Here is a 25,767-nt window from a genome sequence, read left to right as displayed (position 1 = left end):
ATTTAGAACCATAATGATGTCTGAATCAGTCAGATCTGTCTGCATCTCTTTTCACGTCCTCAATTTTTATCTTATGCTTTCAAAGCCATTATTTCATCAAGTAATTACTTTTCCTCTTACACCCACAAGAAGCAATTCAGAGCATTAATATCTAATATTGGACCATAACCATCTGAGGAAACAATCCTTCAGAATCTGACCCAGTGAAAGTAGTACTAACTTCTCATAAAACTCAGACTTCCTCCTCATGACTCAGGATCTATCAACACTGAAGTAGGAAACAGTTGCTTTCATTCTGGTAACACCTCAGTAAGTAAAATGTCCAGAGCTGATCAGGTCACTGTCTGAGATAGGTGCGTATTTCTGCTGCACCTTAGACATCCATGAAGTCATGAACACAGAGGGATTAGAAAATCCCGTCACACACCTTTCACTTCCTATGAGTTCACCCAACATCATATATCATATCATATATATGAGTTTTACCTTTAATGCTTTGGAAAATTAGAAAAGTGTTTAGAAAAACCATAAACAGGAAAGGAGGATGTACATTACTATGCTGAAAGCCTAAAATAATAAAGAGGAAAAATATATATTATTCAGACTCTAAAGCATCTCAGAAATATAGATACAAATCCAGATAACTAACTCCATGTATATGTATAAATTTTAAAATGCACATCAAGTATGTTCTTTAAAATGATGATTTGGAAATGGAGAAAAGGAAAATAGGCCTTCTCTATGTAGTCAGTTAAAAGTTACAAGCCAAAAATAGCCATCAGTATGTCTAATAAAGCCGACATGTCACGCTTGAAAAAGGTAGCCTACATTGCCTAATCTCCACTGTGCTGGAGATTATCCTATCTCTCTTTGCTAACAAAGAGCAATAAGAGCAAAAAGTAACATAAATGTAAGTAAATTATCCTCATTTCTCTGCTTGGGATCAATGTTACCAAAGAGTTCCCATTTTGTTGGGTGTTCTGCAGCAAAGTGTTTCTTTATATCTAATGGAACCATATAATGACTATACAGAATGACACTTATGGAGCTTAATAGGTACTCTGAACATTTGGTAAGAGAATCATCTGCCTGTGAGAGGAGGAACTGAATGGCTGAATGTATCCCTCATGTACAGAAAAAGGCTGTTAATGAAATGAATAGGAAACACACTCAGTTTCCAGAGCTGATTTGGCCTGAAGATCATTAGGAACCCCTGGATAAGTTATCATTGATTACACTGACAATAGGACTTCAACACAACTTATCTAGAGTTTTGTACTTCATACTTTTGCAGAAATGTATATACAAAGAGTGCCAAATTCATCATCAATTAGTTATTTTGTAAAGTCACAAAAGCCCACCTTTATGGTTAATTCTTTGTTTTCAAAATAACAAACTGTACAGAGCTCTCCTAAACTGAAAATTCTTTACCGCATTAAGAACCTACGTTAAGGAAGTTGAGTTCCCCATTTCTCTGTTGATGCCCTCAAAGGCTGACCTTGCTATCTTTATAAAGCAGCTTTCTATTCCTCCTCCTGGATTTACTCTTGGATCTCTTCCAGAATTTATTTCTCACTCATCCCATTCTTTGTTCTCATAAATTTCTGACAAAGGAGGTACACCGTCTTGTACTCCATCGAACTCCAGAGCTTGCTGAATGTCAGTGATGCTGAGTATAAGTCATAAACCAGTACCCAGAATCATCTCAAAAAAAAAAAAAGTAAAATGTGACAGCCTCTCAATGCCAATGTCTTTAATGGCTTAAATCACTGTGTTTCTTTCTGTCTGGGTGGGATTTTGTAGCACCATAAGTTCAATTGTCAGTAGTTACACAACAGCAATTTTGATCAACTCTTTCAAAAGACTTTACAATTACCTGGCATATTTATGTCTCAGAAGATCTAAAGCAACTCAGAAGAAAGAAAAAATATACCCCCAAATTTATTCACTGGTATAACTCCACATCTTTAAATCTTACAGTGACAGCGCCTATAGACCAACATGTCAGCTGCAAAAAGTTCTTTCAGCTCTACATTACAGAAAGAAATAAGCAAAGGCAGCTTTAGGTCTAGCTTTAGGCTAGTTGGTACCAAATATAAGCTAGAGTAGCCATGCCTGCTGTTCGAAATCACACCAGTTTGCTTATGTCTCATGGAGCAATTATTCCATCATGCCTAGAGGCTATATGGGCTTTACTCCAGTCAGGGATTTTACTTTATTATTTCTTTATTTAACAAATGGGAATTCGTGGCTGTCGTTTGAGACATCTTCCAGCTGCTTCGTACCACCTCAAAAACAACAAGGCTGAGCAACAGTGAGACCACTGATCTATGCAAAACTCCCTTTGGATTTAGGGACTGGCAGAGACCTCCTTTGCCAATCTGAATGCCTAAGCAAATCAGTGCACAAAATATAAAAAGAAGGTAAACATTCCTCACTGCTGAAGGGCTACCATACATGTGGCTTTGAGCAAGCACTGCCTTGCTATTCTGTGTTTTCAGACTAAGACTAGGAGGCGCAGAGAAGGCCACTGTCAGGTTCCAAGGCACCTTGATGGAACAAAGAAAATCCTGAGTATGTCATTTACTTTCCACACAGACAAAAAGCATTTAGTAAGGGTACAAGAAGTTAGATTTATTCTCTAAAACAGTATTTCATCAGCACTGCACAGAATGCCATTCAGAGTGCATCTGATTCTGTCTTCAGCTCCTGCTGGACTTTACATCTGTCCCCTTTTCTTCTCCTCAGACAATTCTTTCATGGGCATCAGCTCAGCATCAGAGAACTTAGGGGTCAGCGCCACATTGTCATAATCAAATTCTTCATCAAGTAAGAATGGTTGAACATCATCTCCCAGTAGCTGTAATGAACAAAAAACAGATACATAAATAATACTGCTGCAAGTAATGATAAGGAAGCTCAAAATACAAACTTCTAATTAATATTTAATTAAACTATTTTTCTGACTCCAGCACTCTCAGCTGATTAAGCTGTTTTTAAGTAAAAGAATAAATTCAATTATTCAATTTGACCTAATTTAAGCCATTTAATGTGCCCCATTTGTACTGTTCTGTATCTGAATGAATATCATTAGCTAATTTTGCTTGAGGCAAGGAATCTGAAAACCTCTGCATACATCTATTACAATTCTGCCGCTTGTAGAGACAGGGCTGTGGGGATATGGGTAAGTTATGTACAGTGATGTTAAATTTCAAAGACAGATTCCATACCCTTAAAATTTGGGCTAGTATCTCACAACACCTCAGTGTACATTCATCTGATACTAATGTAAAATGATGCCCAGGACACAGTTTCAGCAAAGAAAAGGCCTGGAATATGCAAAATGACACAATCTGTGTTCATGCTATTATAATTTTCACCATCTCAGACATATGTAATTAGTTGTTTTGGATTTCTTGTGTAATGAACATAGAGCCTGACTGCACTTGCCAATATTTTCTCTGTTGACATATTGTTCAGCATTTCTGTATTGCTTCTCACTGAAATACCTTAGAATAAACTTTCTGCCTATAAAATAATGAACACAAATAACTACAGCAGGATGCCCACTCAAAAGGAACTGCAGGGAGCCACAGCCCAAAAGGTTTATAGTAAGCAGTTTCATAAAATGAGTTCCAGAAGTACACAGGAGATACATCCTCACTGCCCAAACTGTACAGGAATATTCTTTATCCTTTTAGAAATTAATATAAAATATCTAGAATTTTCAACTGTGACAGATAACTTATCTCCTCAAGAGCCCCGTGTTTCAAAGTCTTATGTACTTCAGTAACAAATCAGCACAGCATTTAAAACACGTTTTTAAACACTGGATGAATCCCCTATGAAGCCAATAACTACCTATGTACATAGTAAAAAGAAATGCTTCCTATTTATAGCCTCCGAAGCTACAAAGAGCACAATAACAGTACTTGATAGAGCAAACACTCAGCTACAAAGCAGTATGTTTCAGCACAGTCACCACCACTAGCTATGCATTTTCACCAATAATAAGAGCCTGCATGCTGCGCTCAAAATCTGCACCAGCAGAGGTGACCCACTGTCAGAATCACCACTGCTGAAACACCACCCACCGCCTCACTGTGCTCACATCCTCTGGTCTCCACAAGTGTTCAGCAAGTATCAGAGAATATCAGTGAGTACCATTTTTCCTGCATGGAGAAATTCATTGACACACCTTTGCTTCATATGCATTTTTATGTCAGACACTGTTTTATGAGACTGCCTCTCTGCTGCCATCTGTCACACCACAACAGCATGTAATAGAAGACTGGTGGGAAGGTTCAGTCTCTACTGCCATGCCAACAATTGTCTCTGATTTCTTATGGCAATGTAATAAAGAAGAAGGCATTACTTTCAGAGCAGCCCATGTATTTGAAGTTAAGAATAGTCTTGCTTGTTTTGCAGAATGCAAGGAAGAACATTCAGCATCTCACGGTCACTGCTTAATTTAGAAGACACAGTATAAACTCAAGTTCTGTTAACGTTCTGTCAGAAGTTGCAGTGACATAGTTCATGCCACTTAATAAATCACAGTAGTAGTACTAGGATTCCTCTCCAGTGGCAGGGCACCCAACAGACATAGCAGTGAATATCCTTGTAAAGGATGCTTCATTAAGTAAACTCCAAAATTTCTGACTGACCAAGAAATATTTTTCCAGTTTTCTACAATTTTATTAATCATCTACATTGTTTAATGTTCCATGGATCTAGCTTACATTGGCTTCAAAGACACTGGAGCACATAAATCATCTTAGATGCAGACCCATAGATACTGGCATTAACAAATAATTAAAGTGAATTTTGTAAATAGAGTTGGTTTACAAAAAGATATTCATTTTGCATGCAGACATTTTCCTTCTTATGTCCACAGTCTAACTCAGGTAAACCATCATTAGCTTTTACATGGCATAAATATTTATATAAGACAAAGCCTGCAAACAAGCACTCTTTCTTGTTAGGGATATGGTCAACTCCTTGACATCCTCACCGCATTTATGTCCAGTTTCTTTTTTTCCACAAGCAAAGCCTCCTAGAATTCTGTATTGGTAAGGGTACCAGTAGCTGGGCAATGACTGGTGACAGCAATTGCAATTCATTAGTACTACATTAGCAATTTCAGTAGTACTCATCTATTCTTTGGGAAAATACAAAACACTTCTAAAATATGATGCAATATGCAAACAAATTTTTCTGTTAGTTTGGTTGTAACAATATTTTTTACCACGTCTAAAAGTAATTAAGCTTAGAATAGTTTAAGTTGCAGCGTACTCTCGCAGGGATTCTACAAGTACAAATCTATCCTTTCTCTGCTTACAGAAACCATGCGATCATTCACTGTGCCCTTGTGTTGAACTTTGTATCAATCCAATAATATTTCATGCAAATACAGATAAATACTGGAAAAACTTGTTTTAAAAACTCAAACCCAAAATGGTGCATGGAGATGGATACCAAAATAAACCATATCTGATTTCACTATTACCAATTTTTGTTACACATTCATTGCACATTAAAATGTTTATTCACATTACGTATTTATCAGCGTGCTTCATCTCTCAAACAAGTACTCAAAGCAGTGAGGATTCTATCTTTCTTCTTCTCCCAAGAAGTTATTCACTTCAACCTTCTACACAGATAAGTAGTATAAATTTTTTATACTGCAAACTGCAAATTTGATCTATTTCAAGAGGAAGACATTTCACAACAGAACACAGAATCCTATGAGCTGATCAAGTTATTATCATGTTATTTTTTGCCTAAGGAGCTGAGAGAAATATATGAATTTCAGGTCTCTAATTTAACATCTAATTGAAATCTTTTTGAGAGCTCTCTGGGAATAGAATTCTGCTCTAATAGAAAACTGCCAGTTTGCTTAAGATTGCTGCCGTGATTTACTCTCTGAAGAAACAATTTTCATTTACAGTTCCCACATGTCCAAATTAATGTTCATATTAATAACTAAAGTATTTTGCTGGAGGTTGCTTTACAAAGTAATTTTGTAAATAAAATACCTTAAAGTTGAGACTTCCAAAATAACTGGCAACACAGTCATTATCATTAATCTGTGTGGAGTTACAGTTAACTCAACAGTTTGTCACTGTACTTCCAAAAACCTGTATTTTTATGTAATTACAGCACTCCTAAAATCCACTTGCTCGAATTATGTGAAGGATGCACATACACCCTTGAGCTAGGGCCACTGGACAATAAATACATCATGGTCTGTTTTCCACTACTGCTTCATCACCCTGGACGACTCACTCAATCTCTGTCTTTACTGGCCTCTGAAAAGATACAGCTCTTCCATCTTCTTTCACTTAGTCAATCCTGTCTTAAGTTCTCTCTCAGTCTTGAGGCCTATCAGTAAAATCTCAAATCACAGGAAGTCAGTGGGATCTACACTTCAGGTTTTAGATGCTGTCATTCCACAGATGCAGTGATAAAAATAGGCACAGTAAATACTTGTTTGAATGTCCAAAATACTTTTTGGAATTCTCAAACTAAATCCTAACAATGGAAAACAGAAGGGTAGAATTCATTTTTCCTAATCTCAGCCACAGAGAAGTTAAATTTCTAGATTAAAGTAGCCAACAACCAGCCTGACAGTCAGCCTCTGATATCAAACAGATATATTACATCTTAGGACAAATGCTGACAGCAAGTGGGATAAATCACTTTCTGGAGGTGCTCATCTCTTCCTCCTGATGACAGCACTAAATTAGGCTAAAAGCAGAGCTGAAGTCAGGTGAGATGAATCCCACTTTGAATGCATGTGAACAGCGAGAGCATGAAAAATACACATTCAACTCAAGTCAAATATATGCAAAGGGAAAATAGTAACAAATAGAAACCCAGATATTAATACATACAGTTAATTTAAAAAAATATTAAAAAGATATACTACGTAGAGATAAAGGAGAGAAAAAATATCTGGGCAGAGGAAGTAAATGTTCTACATAATATACTTCAATCACGGAGTGAATGTTGTTTCTGCTCTTTCACTTTGGATTGGTCTGTGGGAGGTCATGTATGCTGTGCTGTATACATTAAAGTTTGAGAACATATACGTATGAAATATAAATTGAATATATAATACATTTATGAAACCAGAAAAATTGCTGGACCAATACAAATAATTTCTTGTGTCATTCACTAAGCTGCTCTTTAATAATTAGGCAAGTTGTATGCTGGCTTTTAACAGAACTTTTCTTTGCACACTAAACTTTCCCTAGCATTAAATTCCACTGAAGTCCTTCACAAATAGGTCCACAGCAAAGAATTTCTCCTCCTACACTGAAATAAGATAGTTTATTTTTTGTAGGAAATGGCTTTCCATTATATCCTGTGAAAACAAAATAGGTAGCCACATTCTGTTGCCTTCCCCTAGCAGAGCCGTTTTGTTGGGCAGAGAACAGTCATTTCAGAATGTTGCCAGGGTAAATCTTTTTCTTAAGCAGTCCTGCCATAAGCAATGCAAGACTAAATTTTCACAGCAATGACAATTTAAAGCATTGAGGGATTTTAAAATAGACCTGTTCAGTCTTGACAGTTCTAAAAATCAGGCCACATTTCTAATACCTAAGTGAAGGCACTAAAATGCACATAATCTAGGGAAAATACTGACTTCATTTTGAGAATTGTGTCATCTGGTACCAACCAAAAGCTTGTGAAAAAATGCATTAACGTAATAATACGCTATTTCCATTTCAAATCCACCTATTTCTGAAACTGAAGTGAATTCAGCATGCAGTGGAATCTTCAGTTATTTTTCATGAATTATGTTAAAGAGTCACATGCAATCGTTTATGAATTCTGCAGTAACAACCCCCCTTCTTTGGTTTTGTACAGAAGTTATCAAATGAGCAAACTACAAAACCTCATACTAAGGGTTTTTGTGTGCCAATGGATATTTCTTAAGGCAAAAGCTTTGAATTACATCAGTCCTTAGGGAAAAGTGCAAATATTTTTATTCACAGAATGGAACGCACTAGAGCTGGAAAGGTCATTTGAGAACATTTATTTTCTCCCAAAGCAGGCTTGTTCCTTACAGTGAAGAGTTTATTGCAAAGAACCAAACACAATTCAACTCAAGAAAGGAGGCACTATAGGCACTGTTCTAACATCAATCCTTCACTGGTCACATATCATTATCGTTTATGGTTTAAACCCCATGGGATATCAATAAACATATGATATCAAAACTGCCCCATTTTAGCCAGCAGCGAGCTTCAGCTTCTATTACCATGATCAGGCAAGGGAAAAGAGCTATGAAAAAGAATTTTCAATAGAAACATCCCCAAAAGCTAATGCTCACAATGACTGTTTGGATAGGAAGCTAAATGACTTAGAATAAGCCCGTGAGCAATCCACACCTTCTGTTCCACCTTGAAAAGTCCTGAAATTCTGAGAGAAAATGGCAATTGTAAATTAAAGCATGTATTGATTGTGTCTGATTAAGAGACTGAGATTCCATAATGCAAAGCTGTCCACACCAGTCACAGACAATACAAATCCTCAGCAGCATCATACTAGCACTTATTTCCAAAGGAACAAATCCCAATTCTGATCACAATATATCCTAAAACCTTTTTTATTTTCAGTGTCACATTAAAGTGATCATTCACTACCTCATTGTTGCTAAAAAATGGCTTCCATATTCAGCTCAGTGAGAACTGAATGTTATTTTAAGACCATGTGATCACTGGAATATTAAATGGCACATCACTCTTCATAAGTTACCATTTGTTATAAGGTCAGAAATGCAAGAGTTTAATTGAATATTTTTTTAGTTAAAGCAATAAAATATTAAAAAGCCTACATGCAGTTTGGAGCCTTGAAGTCCACATCTTGAAAATGCATGATAATGCAATAAGAAAACAACATTTTTTTTTTATTCAATCATTTATCCCAATGCTTAACATATCTAAGAATTTGCTTTTAATTCAAAAATTAATATTATTGTTTTTTAACTCACAGAAGCTCTTCACAATTTCTCTGTTCTTGCGAAAATAACATTGGAAGCCAAGAGGTTAAAAAAAAAAAAAAACTAATAAAAATATGGCCTCATACCTCTTCTGCTTTGTTGTCCAGTGGCTGTGGAACTGAGGAGGTTCTGAGTTTCCGTTGAATGGGCTTTTCCAAAGGAGGTGTAGAGCAAGTCCCTATCTCTTCCACCTCTCCTGGAAGAACAAATGACTCTGCTGAATAAAAAATAATTTATGTTAGCCTTCAATTCAGTATATAAGATAGCAAAATCACATATAAATCATAAATCCCATAGTACTTAAATGTAGACGGACGTTTTTTAGTTGTAAGCGTAGTATACTGATCATTGCACAATATCAGGCTGTTACCTTGGGAACAGATGCATACATTCCTGGGCTAAAATCTAGGTAATAAAATATACTGTATTATGGAAAAATCAAAGTTGATTAAATAGATGGCTAGCTCTTCTTTCTTGAGGACACTGCATAGAAATTCTGCAGCTAGACATGCCCAGACTCAGAGAAAACTTGGGATTAGATTTATGTCTTTCATAAAGAAGAAGGAAAGTCCTGAGCAGACATACAAATAACAGACTGAATTCTAGTCTTACTATTGATTACCTGGACTACCTATTTCAACTCTCTTTTCCTAGAGCTTCACCATCTGTACATTGGGCATAAGGAATCTTTACAAACATCTGCTTTCATATTAATCTACTGAAGTGTTAAGTAAGCAACACCTGATAGAAGCAATAATATTTCCCATTACGATGCCAGATGACTCATGTCCAAGGATATTTTATGGAAGTTTGCCCATCCCTGAACTTTCCAATGAGAGGCACTTAAGAGGAGTTACACATATCTGGAACATGCCATCTTTCTATATTGGCAGGATTTGAACCACAGTTCACAAGTCTACAGACTTTCTGAATCACTTCTGCTTTCCACACTTACAGAAATGTTCATACTGGGAATAGTGGGTTTGCTTTCTGTGACAGCTCAGAACGATACGCCTTAGGTTTAGAAATATCTTTTAACATGAATCAGTCTTAGCTCTGCTACAGTACAGATGCATCCATCTTGTCTCCATAATGCTTTCATACGAAGAAACTTAAGGAAACCATATGTCTTGCAATTTAGTTGAAGAATTATGTAAATCAACCTACTATTTTTTCTGCCTGGCATACAAATTTCTTTACAGCTTTATACCAGATTTTTGTGGCTTATTTTTCTCTTGAAATCTCAGAATAAACTTTCAAAGTGTTGTTCAAATGTTAGTTAATGGAACCAATGAGAGGGCAGATAGATGCAGAGTGAAAAGGAAGAAGTGGCTATTAATCTCTACCTGCACACTTTCACCAGAGCAGAGTGGTTACAGACCTCTTATCTTCCTGCAAACCCGCATTTGAAAATAATGATTTCCTAGCTAGGTATTCTTGAAAGGTACATAATGAATTTCTTCATTTCCTTTTTTCTTCTAGCATCTCTATATATTTTCAAAGCCAGCAGGACTATCCACTTTGGACTTGTAAAGTAGAACATTCTTTAATAAAGAGTCGAATCTGTTCCCTCTGGTATCTCATTCCTGGACTTATGTGTTTTGCTTCATGATTCACAAATAAGTGGTTTTCAATTTTCATCTCTACTCTTGTGGCTGCTCATACCTATCTCCAGTCATCTACGTGCTTTCAGTCCCTGTCCTCAGCATAGTATCTGATCTTATTCTGCATCAGTTATATGAGAAAGATTTCTGAACAAACTGGAAAGTAAAAATAAAATATATGTACTATGGCTTCACGCACACACTGGAACTATTTTTTTCAATTTTTCATAACCAGTGTCAAAATTATTTGTAGGACAGAAGTGAGAAGTGAATGCTCATTTAAAGGCAATGGCAACTTCTGCTATTGTTTCAAACTCGCACCCCTAATATATACCCTCCCTGAAGAGAGGAAAGCCTGGACACCAAGAGGTTTATATCACCTCCTGATGCAACGCCCATTATTTCAGTACCAAGAGCAGCTTTTTCCTCACAACAGACCACTCTGTGGAGAGAAGATGAAGAGGAAACACTTACGTAACTGCCTGGCAAAGGCTCAAGAAGACATCTCTTAAAAATTGGGACAACAGAAGGAAATTTATTTTTGCTTTTAGCAAGAAGTGCTTGTCATACTCAGAATGTCAATTCCAATTTTTTAAGGCTCGTTAGTAATGCAAACAGTGTTTCAGATTTCCTTCAATCACCCCGTAAGAATGTGGTAATCAACCTTTGTTTGCCAGTAGACATGCCAGAAATGAGCTTTGTCTCTCTATCCTGGCTGCATGACAGCATATGCAAGTCTAATCGGTAAATGCTGCTTTCCCCGATAATGTTTAATCAAGAAACTCCTTCAGAGAGAAAAATTAGAGAGTTTTGACAGTACTCCTTCTCAATGGGAGCTCCCAAAGGAACTGTAGGCTATTGTAAGTTCTAGCCAGTACCTCACAGCTGATTTAGGTTGATGTTACAGCACTAGTGGATGATGATCCTAATTAAGCTGCTAATTATGTTCTCTATGGAGGTGATTAATTAGCAACAGGAATGCCATGGATATCGCCAATGGCACTGTATATAGAGATAATTGAGAAGGCAGTGATATCAAAAATGAGAAGACACTAAAGAATCATCTTCCTGGATGGTATGGCAGCACTCTTCCACAATACTGCTCGAGTCCAGTGCAGTTTAGCTGAACAGATTTGGAAGCCGAGAAATTCTCTTTAGCTCTTTTGCTCCATGTGACTGGCTCACAGAAAGTGATTACTAACTAAATTTGCAAAGACCGCTAAATTGTTTTTTTAGATTCAGTTTGTACCATCGACGTTAATTATAAGTATAGGGAAAAAAGTAATCTGCTGGCAGAAAACTGATCTGAACCCTCAGGAATGAAGAAGTTTGCAGTTATCTATCTTTACTGAGCCAAGTGATGCACAGCTATAGATAGGCCACTGCAGGCTTTACCACTTTCAGACACTATGTTTGGCAAAAATTCTGCTGATGGGAAGCTGAGGAGGAAGGTAGTGCTAACGAAAAAAAAAACAACTTAAAAGCTAAATTTTGCCTCCTCTCATCCTCAGGCTTCAGGCTGTTAGCCCCAAAGAGCTGTCTAGTGTGAAGTCATCCTGAGGCAGTGTTAAACGGGTTGCAGAGACGAGAGGAGATAAAAAGGAACAGAATCGTAGGTTGGGTGGAGCCCAATACTTCAAAAAAAAAAAAAAATCCACAGAACTCTGAATCTTGTTCCTTAAGATGATAAAATAAAAAATAAGTTCAAAATATAAATGGGAAAGCACAGATTATGGAAAATAAAATACTGCTAAATATTGCATAGAGAACTGTATAGTTAACTAATCACAGTCATTCAGGTTCTCCTTATTTTCTATGGGGCAGCAGAAAATGCGGACCATGAAAAGACAATCTGTGTATCCTTACTCACACATTTAATCAGCTCTTTTTTAATATTCTCCTGTTTATAAAGAAGGCTACACTCAAGGTCCCTAGAAACACTTCTCACATACTTAGCATTTGGTATAAATACTACCTACTATTATTACCTAAGTATCCTTTGAGCCCTACAGCAAGTGATTTGTCACCCATCCTGGAAAGGAATCTTGTTGCCAAAACACAGGTACTAGGCATTCTCCATCTGTCCCTGGAGAAAGCCTCATCATTTCTATTGTTGCCTTAAGCTACTTACAGATTAAATTCAAAGAGAAAAAGCAATTAAGCAGTCCACCATACGCATGCTGTCGCTACACTATGGGTTAAAGCTATGATCTAGGGCAGCAATTTTCCTTTGCCAATCCTCATTTGCCGAGCCAAAGATTCACAGTGAAAAAGTACTGCCTTGCTTTCAGGCTTGCAGCCCAATGCTGTCTAATGAAAGCAGCTACAGTGAATTTGCATACTGACTAAATCTATGGGCTACTTCTCACATCAGAAGCAGCTGTGTTCACACTGTAAAAGATACCTGGCTTATTAAAATAATAAACAAATAAGTAGCAGAATGATTCATAGAATCACAGAACAGTTTGGGTTGGAAGGGACCTTTAAAACCATCTAGTTCCAGCCCCCTGCTATAGGCAGGGACACCTCTTTCTAGACCAGACTGTTCACATCCCCATCCAGCCCGGCCTTGAACGCTTCCAGGGAGGGAGCATCCATAACCTCGCTGGGCAACCTGTGCCGATGTCTCACCACCCTCACAGAGCAGAGAGGCAGAATCACCTCCCTCGACCTGCTGAACATGCATCTCTTGATGTAACCCAGGATATAGTTGACCTTCTGGGCTGCAAGCACAAAGTGATTCTCACAGAACATCCTCCAGAAGGCACTTGGCTGTTTTAACACCTATTTTCTACCATGCTTTTCACACCTCCAGCTTTGAGCCAATTCTCCTTAAGTGTGAATATTTATTGCATTAATGTACAATTGCTAAGTCAGCTAAATTATCTGCCCTTAAAGTTAAATGAAGTACAGAGATGCTGAACAGTTGCCAATATCAAGTAGAGATAAAAGCCTGCTGTAATTCTATTAGCAAGGTGTATCTTTCACTGGGTGTCCTAGCTTGTTCTGCCAATATTAACTCATTTGTCTGACATACAGGTGGCAACATATAAAGAGAACAGCAACAGAAAGCCTTTCATATTTGCTTCACACTTAGCCTTACTTATAAATTAATTGGAGTCCTTCAGAATTAATCCTTGATTAGAGTGGCCATTAGTGATATTTTATATTCATTATGGCAAACAAGAGTAGCAAATACCATTTTACATTTTATTTTGCATGTTGTTGCTATGTTATAGAAATGCGGTTACAGATCTCTCTTCATGAAGCCTATCAAGTGGATTTTAAGAGAACTACCAAATTACAAGGTCTATTTTCTGCATGATGCTTAGGAGTATAGGTGGTCTTTTATGTTGTTTTGTTGTGGGTTGTTGTTTTTTTTTTGGCTGAACAACCACCCTCCATTGAAGCCTTGGGCAAGAACCAGGCTGTGCATTTCTGAGGGATAAGTTTTGTTGCTGTTTACTCTCCTTACAGAGCATAGACAGAATAATTAGCTTCTGACTGTGCAGTATTGCAATGTTATAAAATACAATCTAAATGCTTAATGTCATTAGTCGGCACTCTTGATTGCTTAGGAGATGATGCAGCTGCTTTCTGCACAGAAGCAGTTTGTGCAGTGAGGGCTGTCTTGTGGGAAGAGTTGAGGACAGCAAATACTGAAAGCCTAATCAAATGTCAAGTTGAAAAAAACCAAACTAGTAGTTAGCATAGTGATAATCTACAGTAGTGGTGGCATAATAATAGCTTTTATTATGGTTTATAGCTACCATTAAAAGCCATCACTGAAAAATTTTCCCAAGTTAGCCTGTATTCAGACAGTACAAGCAGATACCATTTTTGTAATTTTAATCTTGTTCAAATGCAGTGTGTTTTATGAGAAGGCTTCTAAATGTATGGGATTAGCATTTACTCTTGCAAACTGAAAGGCTCGTTGATAGACAAAGGTCTGCAATGGTCCAGAAAGTGGACTCCAAATCTGTCAGTTCTTGTTCATCACCACCCTGCCTGCTTCTGTACTGTTGGGCTTATTTCTCATCCTCCAATTTGTGACCTGTTTTAAACTAGAGGTATCTGATGACACTCCTACTAAACTAGATATAGACAAGCCTTATTTCAACAGTGAAATGCAAATGAAGTCTTCCACCAGTGAGTCCCAGTTCTAATAGATATTATGATAATTGAAGATAAACACAGAACAATGAGAACAACATTCTAAAAGGGAGGAAAATGGGGAGAAGAACAATGCACAGATATTAAGTTTTCCATTTCTGTACCTGACACAGGTCAGCAATCTCACTCTCCCTTTTCTACTATGCCCAGTTTAAAGAAAGACTGTAATAAACCTGACTTAGGCTGGCTTATTGTTTTCTTGCGAGTTACAACCAAGCTCTAAATATTCATCAATTCAAAGTCTGTAAGCCCTCTGACTTTATAAGGATTCTGCACATACAGAAAGAGAAGAGTAATCAAACAGTTAATGGATTAGACAGACTAATTACAGTAACAACTAAGGACCAAAGTCTGCTCTGTCACAGCACCTTCCAGTGATCTTAAGCAAAACTCTTAAACTGTATGACTTGGTTTCTTCGTGCAGTCACAAGTATAGATGAGGAAAATCACCAGAAGGTGTTCCATTTTGGTAGAAATAAAGACCACACAAGTACGTGCAATAGACAACTATAACTGCAAACAATATTTCTATATGCTTTTCAGTGTCAGGAGAGTTAAATTTTTTATAGTCATAATGGAGCAGTTCAAAACAATTCAAAATGCTCATAGTTTGAATGCTTAAAGAAGTTCACTGTGCATTAAAGATAATTCTCATTCATTTTAAGCCCAGGATGAAATCACTATAATGAGTAGGGAAAACATTTTCATTAAATATTTCCACTTGATAGGATTCTCTCTTAGCACCCAATTTACTTCGTGGGTTACACTTTGTAATTAAAATAATTTCTATACAAAAAAAGAGGAATAGGAAAATGTAGGAAAGTTGCCACAGAAAGTTGAAAAACCTTGAAAAAAACATCACTGCCTAGCAGGTAGTTTAATATCTCGTCTTACAGAGAGGACATAAATCCATTAATCTGGGGAATATGGGCAACTGGGAAAGTTTTCTAGCAATGGAAGAATGGAGGAAAAATATAATTTTTAAGAGATAAACTGTTCTGCTAAACAATGTTTCAGAGTCACTAAAAAGAATAAAAAGTAAGATCCGTACGCGTGAATCCAAAGACAGTGATTGTGAATATGAAGAGGAATAAAACCTACCATTGCATGGCTCTCCATCTATGTCTCTTTCTAAGTAATGGTCCACCTGCAGTGAAAAAAATATATATATGAAGTGGAAAACAGATCGAATTCCTTTCAGTACAATCTACCGAAAAGCAGAAAAGCATTAAATCGTCTTCTTCATCACCTCGATTCTCCTCTGTATTTTTCCAAGAAAGAATATGATTTTTTTTTTTCCAACGTAAAACACAAAGGAAAAACTTCTAAGTGTAGACAAAGGATTGCTACTGCAGCTGCTGCATACCGACTACAGCGAAAGGAGCTCAAGCTGAAGAGCAACCTTTTCAAAAACTTGGTGGGAAGATGGAGAAGTAAAGTATTTTCAAAGAAAAAAACTACTTTGCAGATTCACAAAGGCACTACATACGACACGGGCACAGCTTAAACTGGAAACAAAGCACACTTGATCTTTCTATATTTGATATTAATATTGAACTGAATGAAAAATGAAAAAGCAATGAATTATGAAATTTTTAGTGCTTCAGCTGGGACGTATTACTACTGTTTTTATCAGGCAGATATCTGCTTAAAACAGTCCACACTGTAGAACAAGTATCACAAAAAGAGTTGTTTCGTATTCAGGGTAGCACTCTGAATAGACACAACTGTGAGAGTCAAAGAGCTTTCCCAGCTCATCTGTAAACAGTGTTACAACAAAGGATTTATTTACTATGTGCAGTAGAGTCTTCTGTGTTTCTGTGCAGTAATCAGGGCTGCTCTTAGATCATTTTTTTCCAAACTGATCTAGCACTATTGTGTTACACAACCTTTATACTTTAATAGCACATGTTCATTAACGCTTGGAAAAGAAATTTGGAGGATGATGGTCTCATTCTTCTTTCCCACAGATGTGAAAGAAATACACTGACAAGCTGCAAATGCTTTGTTTGTACATAAAGCAAAATTCAGTGACATTCAACTCAATCTCCAGTTTGAAGAAAATGAAAGGAAACCTCACCTGAGCTCCTTCAGATAGACTGAGGCCATTTCCATCAGAGCCACCAGATTTCCAGGTCTCATTTATGACCTTCTGTAGATGGATGTGCAGAAATATGCATGAAACAGAACCAAAGCAATAGTCAAGCTTATTTATACCCTTACTGATTTACACACACAGATTCTTGACAGTGATTAAAACTGATTAGAACTTTTACAAAGTGAATGCAGTGCTGCTGAAAATAGAATGCACGTAGGTAATCCTTTGAAATTCCACATGGGACCAGACTGAATTAGTCTAAGTAATCACACTATGCCAAAAAAAGCAACATTTGGAATAGAAGCATTGTTTACAAATGCAGTCTTTCCCCTTCTTTCCTCGAGGGAGGTTTAAAGGTTACTGCGGCCAACTTAATGTATTAAATTCTCTTCCCACAACTATTCTAGCGGCTTTTCTGATGCATTCTACTACTACTGTATTTGTTTCTAAAACTGCTAATGTGACAAAAATGTGGTGTCATGGCTGAAACTTTCTTTTCTGTAGCAACAAGGACCAGTATTAAGATCTTCCTTAACATAAAGGATAATGGAAGCTTCACATTGCTTTACAGGGCAGAAAAACAATTCAAAGTGGCTAAAGGAAGAGACCCAAAGGCCATCTATAACAGTGAAGCAACCATACTCTTCATGAGATCAGTGGCAAAAAGACTTTTGTCATTTTTGTTATACAATCAGCTGATAGAATGTGACTGTTTAAAAAGCCTTGCTTGATTCTACCTCAAAGGCATGTGTTAGTAAGGAGAAAAATGACAGCTTTTTCTCTTTGACTGAGGCCCGGCAGCGCCATCTTTTGAAGTCACTGAAGTGTGCTGCTCTGTGCATTGCACAAAATGACCTTCTACTTCATTTGTAATAAGAAGCTTAATGAATGGAATTTTCTATTACAGGCAAGATTGCACCTTGATTTTTTGTTATTCATGAAGGAGGGTAGAAGTTCTTAAGAAGTAGACTCAGATTTCCACCTTGCTCTCTCAAGATGATGTCTGTGCTTTTCCTGTCCCTACACATTCCTAATCTCACAGGTTTCCAAAGATTAAAAAGACCTCTGGCCTGCCTAATATTTACTTTAGGCAGCTGAAGCAACAGGATTCTGTATTTTCTAAAATCCTCAAGCAAAGTAAATCTGTGCATGCTGGTATCCACACACTCAAGTCTTTTGCCAAGCCCTATCATTAAATGCAGTTCTGAGTGAAAGCCTAACAATGGTCTTTGCGGGGCTCCTTATTTATTAGTCAGATTAGGACAGCTTTGCAGTAGAGAAAATGCCACTGTCAAATGTGATCCCTGCAGGTGCTTCTGTAAGCATTACACACTTGGGTAGTATTTTAAATATTTGCCTCAGATGGGATAATACCATCAGCATCTAACATTTAGACAGTATATCTCTCCTTATTTTTATTTCTTTTAGTCTTTTTGAAACTGATGCTTGTCCACACAGACAAATATTAACTTCCTACCTTATTCTCATTTGGAGTCTGTGGTGGGAAAGACACGAGCTTTTCTTTGCTTCTTTCAAGTAAACCATCCTGTTTAACTCTATTTGAGATCTCAGAAGCAGAAAACGATTTTCTTAAGGACTTTTTACGTCCTTGGATTGTCTTCCTCTCTTCTTCTGCAAGGAGAATCATATTACATCAGATATTACAACAGCACCATCCACGATAAAGAAAAGCATATGAATTTCACTAGATGTTATACCAACTTCTTTCAAATATTCACTTCTCATCTTATGCTCAGAACTTTCATGTGCATGATATACATCTGTTTTGCAACCTTTATCATAAAGCTGAATATGCAGTTTGAACTCCTAGTGAATAAAGTATGACCTATTCCTTGATATGGAAAAATTCATTGTTGAAAAAGTTTACAGTATGCAGAAAACTTTACATACCTTCATATACCTATCTATCTGATAGGTTACTAAGAACAGGAAAATGCTCTGAAATGATTATCGAGTGCTGTAATTATCTGATCCAAAAATTCTTGTATTTTCTACCTCAATATCTTGGTATCACCCTGTTTATACTCAGGAATAGCCCAAAAACATGCCCCTGCATGTGAACATCCCAACCGTTAGAGCAAGCATCCACGTTCTCTGGTATAGAAGTCAGCCCTGGCAATTCATTTGTTATAGCTATTACTGACACCAGCTGCGGTCTGCAAAGCTCTTGGGTTTCCACTTGCAATATTGCCAGAACCTCCACCAGACCAAGACTATGTGATGAGATGCAGTGACAGGTCATATAAGCTATTATCACTTTAAAGTCTGTAGAAAGAGGACAGCACACAATTTGCCACCAGGAAGGTAGAGCCCCAGATCGTAATCTGATAAAAGTTTTCTGCCTAGAAAGATGTACAATCCTAAAAGGATTAGAAAGCAAACTTCAGGGTCTGGCTTCCTACACTGTCTTTGACACTGAGCTCTCTTTATCACAAACCGTGTCTAGCTTCTGTACCTTTATTTAGTAATACACCTCATTTGAGCTGAGACCTTTAGGTACTGCTGCTTTCAGTGTTTAAAACCTACACTAGCAACCTGACTGGCCAGGAACAATTTTGCAAGAGAAGATTAGTTTCTGGGATCAGACTAATAAACAGCCACATGCCAGTGGCATTTACTTGTCAAAAGTTGAGGTACTGAAATTAAAGACTAAATATAGATGTTTTAGAAGGGTTTCTTCTTTTAGGGGATGCTTCTTCTGTTGAAAATCAGACTGGAAAAACATTTTGACATTGCACTGACAAAACTGGGATACCTTCTCTATGTTTCTTCTATACATCAATAGTGGCTAATTGGTCCCATGGTGAAAATAAGAAAGTATTCCAAGATAGAAGTGAGTCAGAGATAGTTTCTGACACCTTTCATACCTTTTAAAATGTCATGTACAACAGAAGGAATGACAGGACAACTCCTGGTTCTTCTGTCCATCCTAGCAGACAGGTCTCTGTGGCACAGAACAGCCAGCAAAGATTATGACACAGCAGTGACGTCATGGATGGAACCTCCACAGTGCAGAGTGCAGCTGAGAGCTGACCAGGGATCAAGACAAGCATATGCATGGAAGTTTGGATTTCTAAACTCACGCTGAATGTTTGCCCACAAAGTAGCTAAAAAAAACAAAACTAATTGTAGCCACAATAAAACTGCCCAACTTTTATTTTAAAAATAAATAAATAAAAAACCATTATAAAATATGGAGAACCAGGTGAACTTTGCACTATGCAAAAAAAAAAAAAAAAAAGAGGATTTTAATCAAGTTTCTTGGGTTTCATTTGAAAGATCTGCTCCATAAGAATAAGAAACACTGCAGTACATTTCTAAAGCAAAATTACATGTTATAGGCATTAAAGTAATTCTTGCAGAGAGCCTTAATGATGCCCTTGGGGTTAGTACATTCAGCCATCCACTTTCCCACAGACTTATTAATCCCCACAGACAGCTCTGTGCCGCAGTTACTATGACACACAGAAAGGGCTGACATTCTGGACATAACCTTACGTCCGTACTCATAAGAGTCAAGTTCATAAAAAGTAAATTGCACCAGATCAGAACAGCCTAGCAAGCAGGTTTTAAAACTCAACCACAGATGGATCCTCTGAATAATTCCTAAATCCCTGGTCTCTTGATACGACATCTGGCTTCTCCTTGCTTTTTTAGCAAGTGCTTTCCTAAAACAATATTTGGAAACAGCACTACATATGGGCAATGTCTTCTTCCTACACACTCTCTTTTTCAAGCCATGGAAATGAAGCTGTGTTATATCAGAACCCTCTTCCAAACTCTTGACAGGTTAAAGTGATCACCCACTATTTGAAGATACTGTCATCCCTCTTTACAGGAAGAACATGATTAGTGGCTCAAAAAGCTTCAGTCTTTTGTTGTTACAGTGGTAAAACAGGATGAACGTTTTGTTTTATACCAAGAACTGAAAAGTTTAATATTAAAAACTGACAGACCATAAGAGGATATTAATGTCATGCTGCAGCCAAACACATGTATCCACACCATAGCAATAGGAATTGAGGAGCCCGTATCCAAACTGTGCACATTTAGGGGGCCTTCATGTATGAAAACCAGAAGAAAGCTTCTGGAAGCAATAGACATTACTCAGCAAAATTAACAGAGGCAAAAGGCATCATCAACTTTAATGTTCAGCATCATAATTCACACACCAGTAGGCTGTGAATAAACTTAAGTGTAGAATCATAGAATATCCCAAATTGGAAGGAACCCATAAGGATCATCGAGTCCAATCTCCACACAGCACCACCCAGAAATCAGACAATATATCTGAGAGCACTGTCCAGACACTTCTTGAACTCTGGCAACGTGGGGCTGTGACTACTGTCCTGGGGACCCTGTTCCAATGCCCAACCACTCTTTCAGTGAAGAACCTGAATAAGCCACCATCTATCTTGGCTGCCACTGCGATCATTCTTCTGGGCAATAATTCTCCTCCAAAGCACAGATCCTGAATACTCCAAATAAAAGCATATCATTTAACATCAGATGACCTAGGACAAGTAGCTGTCATTAGCTACAATAAAGCAGTCCACAAACTTATTTTATGACTTATTTTATGTTTTCTGGACAGCTGAGCTATTGTCACAGACAAAAAGTGCATTCACAGCATTTGTGTGCCATTCATTTACTTCAGACTAGCTAGAATAGTGCTCATTTTCCAAAGCAGCTAGCCATAACCTGCTGTTAGACACATTATTTTTTGTTAAGACCACCAGCATTGTTGAGTTACATAACATTAAACATTATATTTGATGAAACATTCACAACTGCAATGTGATACTAGATTAATGACTGCAAGGGGAAAAAAGATTTACAAGGACAAGAAAAAAAACGCAAAGTGATTGTTATATGCTTCCTCTGTAAGAGTATCAGCTATGCACCCATGTGCATAATAAGGCTATGTCACATGAGCAAGCAGGGAGTGGGAGAATCAAACATAATGTTCCACACACATCATGCCTCAGGGCAGATGAGATCCACTCTTCAGATGACTACTGATACCTGTCGTTTCTCAACACATGCATCACATTACTGGCTCTCTTTAAGCAGTAAGTTATTATCTTAAAAAATACATTTTAAACAACACAAATTGTTCTAAATCTAAAGAAACTGGCAATTTGCAGAGAAATAGCTTTATCCGACAGTATTCTGAATTCCAGCCATTTCTTTCCTTACTTTTGAAAGAGAATGGAAAGGAAAGCAGGTCACATTCAAGCCAGTGAGAGGCTCGCTTAGCCTCCCTCCTCCTCCCCAGCCCTTGGCTAAGTGATAATTGACTCATTATTCACAGCAAAGACCCAAATGTGTACAGCACTGGCTACTCATAGAACCATAGAATTGTTTGAGTTGGAAGGAACCTTTAAAGGTCATTTGGTCCAGCTCCCCTGCAATGAACATGTACACTAGAACAGGTGCTCACAGCCCCATTCAGCCCGACCTTGAATGTCTTCAAGGACAGGGCTTCCACCACATCTCTGGGTAACCTGTTCCAGTGCCTCATCACCCTTATTGTAAAGAACATATTTCTTCTACCCAGTCCAAGACACCCCTACTTTTGCTTGAAACCATTTCCTCTTGTCATATGACAACAAATTCTGATAAAGAGAATGCCCCCTTCTTTCTCTTAGCCCACTCCACCAACCCCCCCCCCCCCCCCCTCCACTTCTTTAGATACTATGTGTAAAAAAAGTAAATAAAAGACACAAACATAAAAAATAGCAGAGGTTTGAAAGGATGGAAGGATTCATATATTCACTCCGCAGACAGCTATTCCATTTTACTTTCTAGAAATTCCATTGTCGCTGCCTTAACAATGAAATAACAAACAAGCCTAGGTCTCTAGTAAAGCAAATCTCAGTCTCTTAAAAGCAGTACCCATCATTGTCACTGAGAAGTACGTTGCAGGCTTCAGAGACATTTCTATCAGAAAGTACATCAGACTGATACATTCTTTCTGTCCAGCGTCTATCCTCTATATTGCTTAAAATTCTCTTTGTCTTTCAGTTTGGAAGGGAATCTTTTGAAAATGTCCACTGATCGCCCATATATTTCAAAGAATAATGGGGTCACTTACCACAAAGCCAGAGAAGAGAGCTATCAGGATTATCAGGAAAAACTTTCTGTCAGTGAAACCTATGAGATGAAATAGTAGCCCCAGCCCCAGAAGAATGATAAAAGTCCCTTGGTCTGAAACATTTCAAAGCAAGACCAGAAACAGCGATCAATACTGCAGAGTACCTGGCTTGGGATAACACACCAGACTAAACGATATAAGATACCAAGTATTTCACTCCTTCAATTCAATAGATTGATTCAAAAACTGTTTATAAAATTTGGATGAGAATAGGGCCCCTTTTAACTACCTTTTAACTATTTTAAAAAAAAAAAAAAAGCTAATGCAGCAAAGTTCCAGTTTGCCTCTTTGTCCTCAAAGTATTGGACAGCATAAGGCTTGTCAATCCCTCAGATCTCTTCAAAGTTACGCTTTGATGCAACCCCCGGGATACAAATAATGCAGTGTCCTTGTGCAGGGCTCCTGAACAAGAAGTAATTTACTCACAGTAGCACGATAATGGTCTTGTACAGAGGTCAAGAGTACAAATTTCAATTTTATTTATTATCTCAAACACATCAGCAAACAGACACGCATAAAGCATAAACAAACTGAAATGTTTCCATAAACTATCACTCTGGGATTTTCAAACCAGGAAAACAGCATAGAAATACCTACGCTTACCTGTTAGCAACTATGTATACGGCTTTATGGCGCTGAGGTAATTTACCCTAAATGCCAAGCCATAACAGGAAAGAAACAGATTTAAAGCCTGAAAATCCAATTTGTTGGGAGGATAATTTTTAAAGCTTATTTTTTTGCTGTTGTTTTTTGTTTGTTTTGTTTTGTAATTGAATCAAACCAGCTCCCAGATATAACTCTGCAGTACCTTAATCAAAATATGCAACCTCCCCTGCTTGTATATCGCACAGCCAAGCACAGAACTTGGTGTTTTATTTTAGTTTCTTAGCCAAGGAAATCTGCTTCGATTTACGCTCTTGAGCTATCTTCTTTTTCCCATGTATTTAAATACATAAATCATTGTAAATCAGTGCAGAATTTGTCCAACTTACTTTGACAAGCAAAAAGCCCTGCTATTCCATATAGTGAATAATACCTCAAGGATTTCAGAATTAGGCACATATTTGCCTGTTCCAGGACAATTCAAGTGCCTAAACAGTTATCTAATGCTGTTTTCAGAGCACTGTGGTGTCCTGCCTAATCTGCTGCCACCCAAAAAGGCAGTGGATTTTCCATAGACACTGTAGCATATCTGCCAGCCGTGGGCATCTGAATTATCTAACTCATAGATACCAAATCGCTGAAGTCCTATTCAAATCTTTCACAGCTAAAACTCTCACTGATTTCAATGACACCAATCCCATAGCAACACTAAAAGCAGAACTCCTCTGTCAAAGCTACTCAATCTGTGAAGCTGAGAAAATAACAACTTACTGCACTGTCAAGACACGTTATGAATATTAATTTGCACACTGAGGCAAGTATGTCAAACATTGTTGTCTTCCATTTCTGCATTTCTCCTCCTTGTTTGATTAACAGGGGGTTTTATGCTGCTGGTTCCCCTTTCCCTCACTGCAACTTTGCACCAGTGTAATGGATGTCTATGGAACTCTCTTCTTATGCCAAAACAGAGATTCAATCAGTATAGCCCTTTTCCTTATATGTTTGATCTTATCCTCATTAAATCACAGATGGTCAGCCAAAAGCACCATTTACCTGTATTTTTTTGTTTGTTTGTTTCATTTAAAAGATCAACTTTTACTGTGTTCAATAATATAGCCTTGATACTGTGGCCACCAATACCAGTGTTCTAATGAAAGTTCACAATGCCATGTCGAGCAACTGAAGGAACAGGGTCTGCTTAGTCTGGGGAAGAGGAGACTGAGGGGAAGCCTTATTGCTCTCTTTAAATACCTGAAAGGGCCTTACAGCAAAAGTGGGGCAGGTGTCTTCTCACTGGTGACAGGACAAGAGGAAATGGCCTCAAGTTGTGCCAGGGTAAGTTCAGGTTGGATATCAGGAAAAACTTATTTACAGAAAGGGTAGTTAAACACTGGAATAGGCTCCTGTATTGGTTGTTAATATACAGATGGTAGCAAATGTACAGAAGGAATAAGTAAAGGAAAACTCACCGGTGGTGGTGCCTTGGCTGAAGAAGCTGGGGCAGTCCTCACTGGTGAGCTATCTCCAAGAGATGCAGCCTCAGTGGGAGTCAGCCCTTAAATGAGGTCTCAAAGGGGATGGAGTCGAGCTCCACCCCTTCCGGGAGCACAGCTACATTACTCTCACCTGTGCTCCCACAGCTGACCCCATACTTGCCTCAGCTGATTAATCAGAGGTTCAGGTTGTGATTGCCAATCTCCCATACAGCTCTCCAGGGAGGTGGTTGAGTCACTGTCCCAGGATGTGTTTAAAAACCGTTTGGACGTGGTGCTCAGGGACATGATTTAGTGGAGGGTTGTTAATTAGGGTAGTATGGGTAGGTTGTGGTTGGAATCAATGATCTTAAAGGTCTTTTCTACCTGAGCAACTCTATGATTCTGTGTCCTCAGCTTGGATAAATAAATATTCTGTAGACAGGGACAAGTAACGTGTAATCTCTTAAGTACCAATCATTACTTCTTCCAGGGAAAGAAGAATGACTGTTGTTTACATCAAGTATATTTCAGCCGCCCACACATCTGCTTTAGCTTAATGCATAGAAATACTTCTTCATAACTTAATCAGCTCTTCATTTTCAAAAGTTTATCTGTTCTTTTACTGCATC

At 37.8% G+C, this 25,767-nt stretch overlaps 1 protein-coding gene across 1 annotated transcript in view; it reads right to left on the bottom strand.

The window, feature by feature from the left end:
- Positions 1-856: 856 nt before the first annotated feature.
- IFTAP (intraflagellar transport associated protein) overlaps positions 857-25,767 on the bottom strand; it is a 39,941-nt gene continuing 15,030 nt past the window's right edge. Inside the window, 6 exon segments of the mRNA XM_072338312.1 lie at positions 857-2,731; positions 2,734-2,860; positions 9,094-9,221; positions 15,886-15,931; positions 16,865-16,936; positions 18,360-18,514. Of these exon segments, the coding sequence (XP_072194413.1) occupies positions 2,703-2,731; positions 2,734-2,860; positions 9,094-9,221; positions 15,886-15,931; positions 16,865-16,936; positions 18,360-18,514 (557 nt within the window). The 3' untranslated portion in view covers positions 857-2,702.

This window comes from Excalfactoria chinensis, chromosome 5 (genome assembly GCF_039878825.1).
Source record: "Excalfactoria chinensis isolate bCotChi1 chromosome 5, bCotChi1.hap2, whole genome shotgun sequence".
In the NCBI taxonomy this organism is placed as follows: domain Eukaryota; kingdom Metazoa; phylum Chordata; class Aves; order Galliformes; family Phasianidae; genus Excalfactoria; species Excalfactoria chinensis.
The sequence above is the reverse complement of the archived record's forward strand: the minus strand, read 5'-3'. Positions and strand labels throughout refer to the sequence as shown.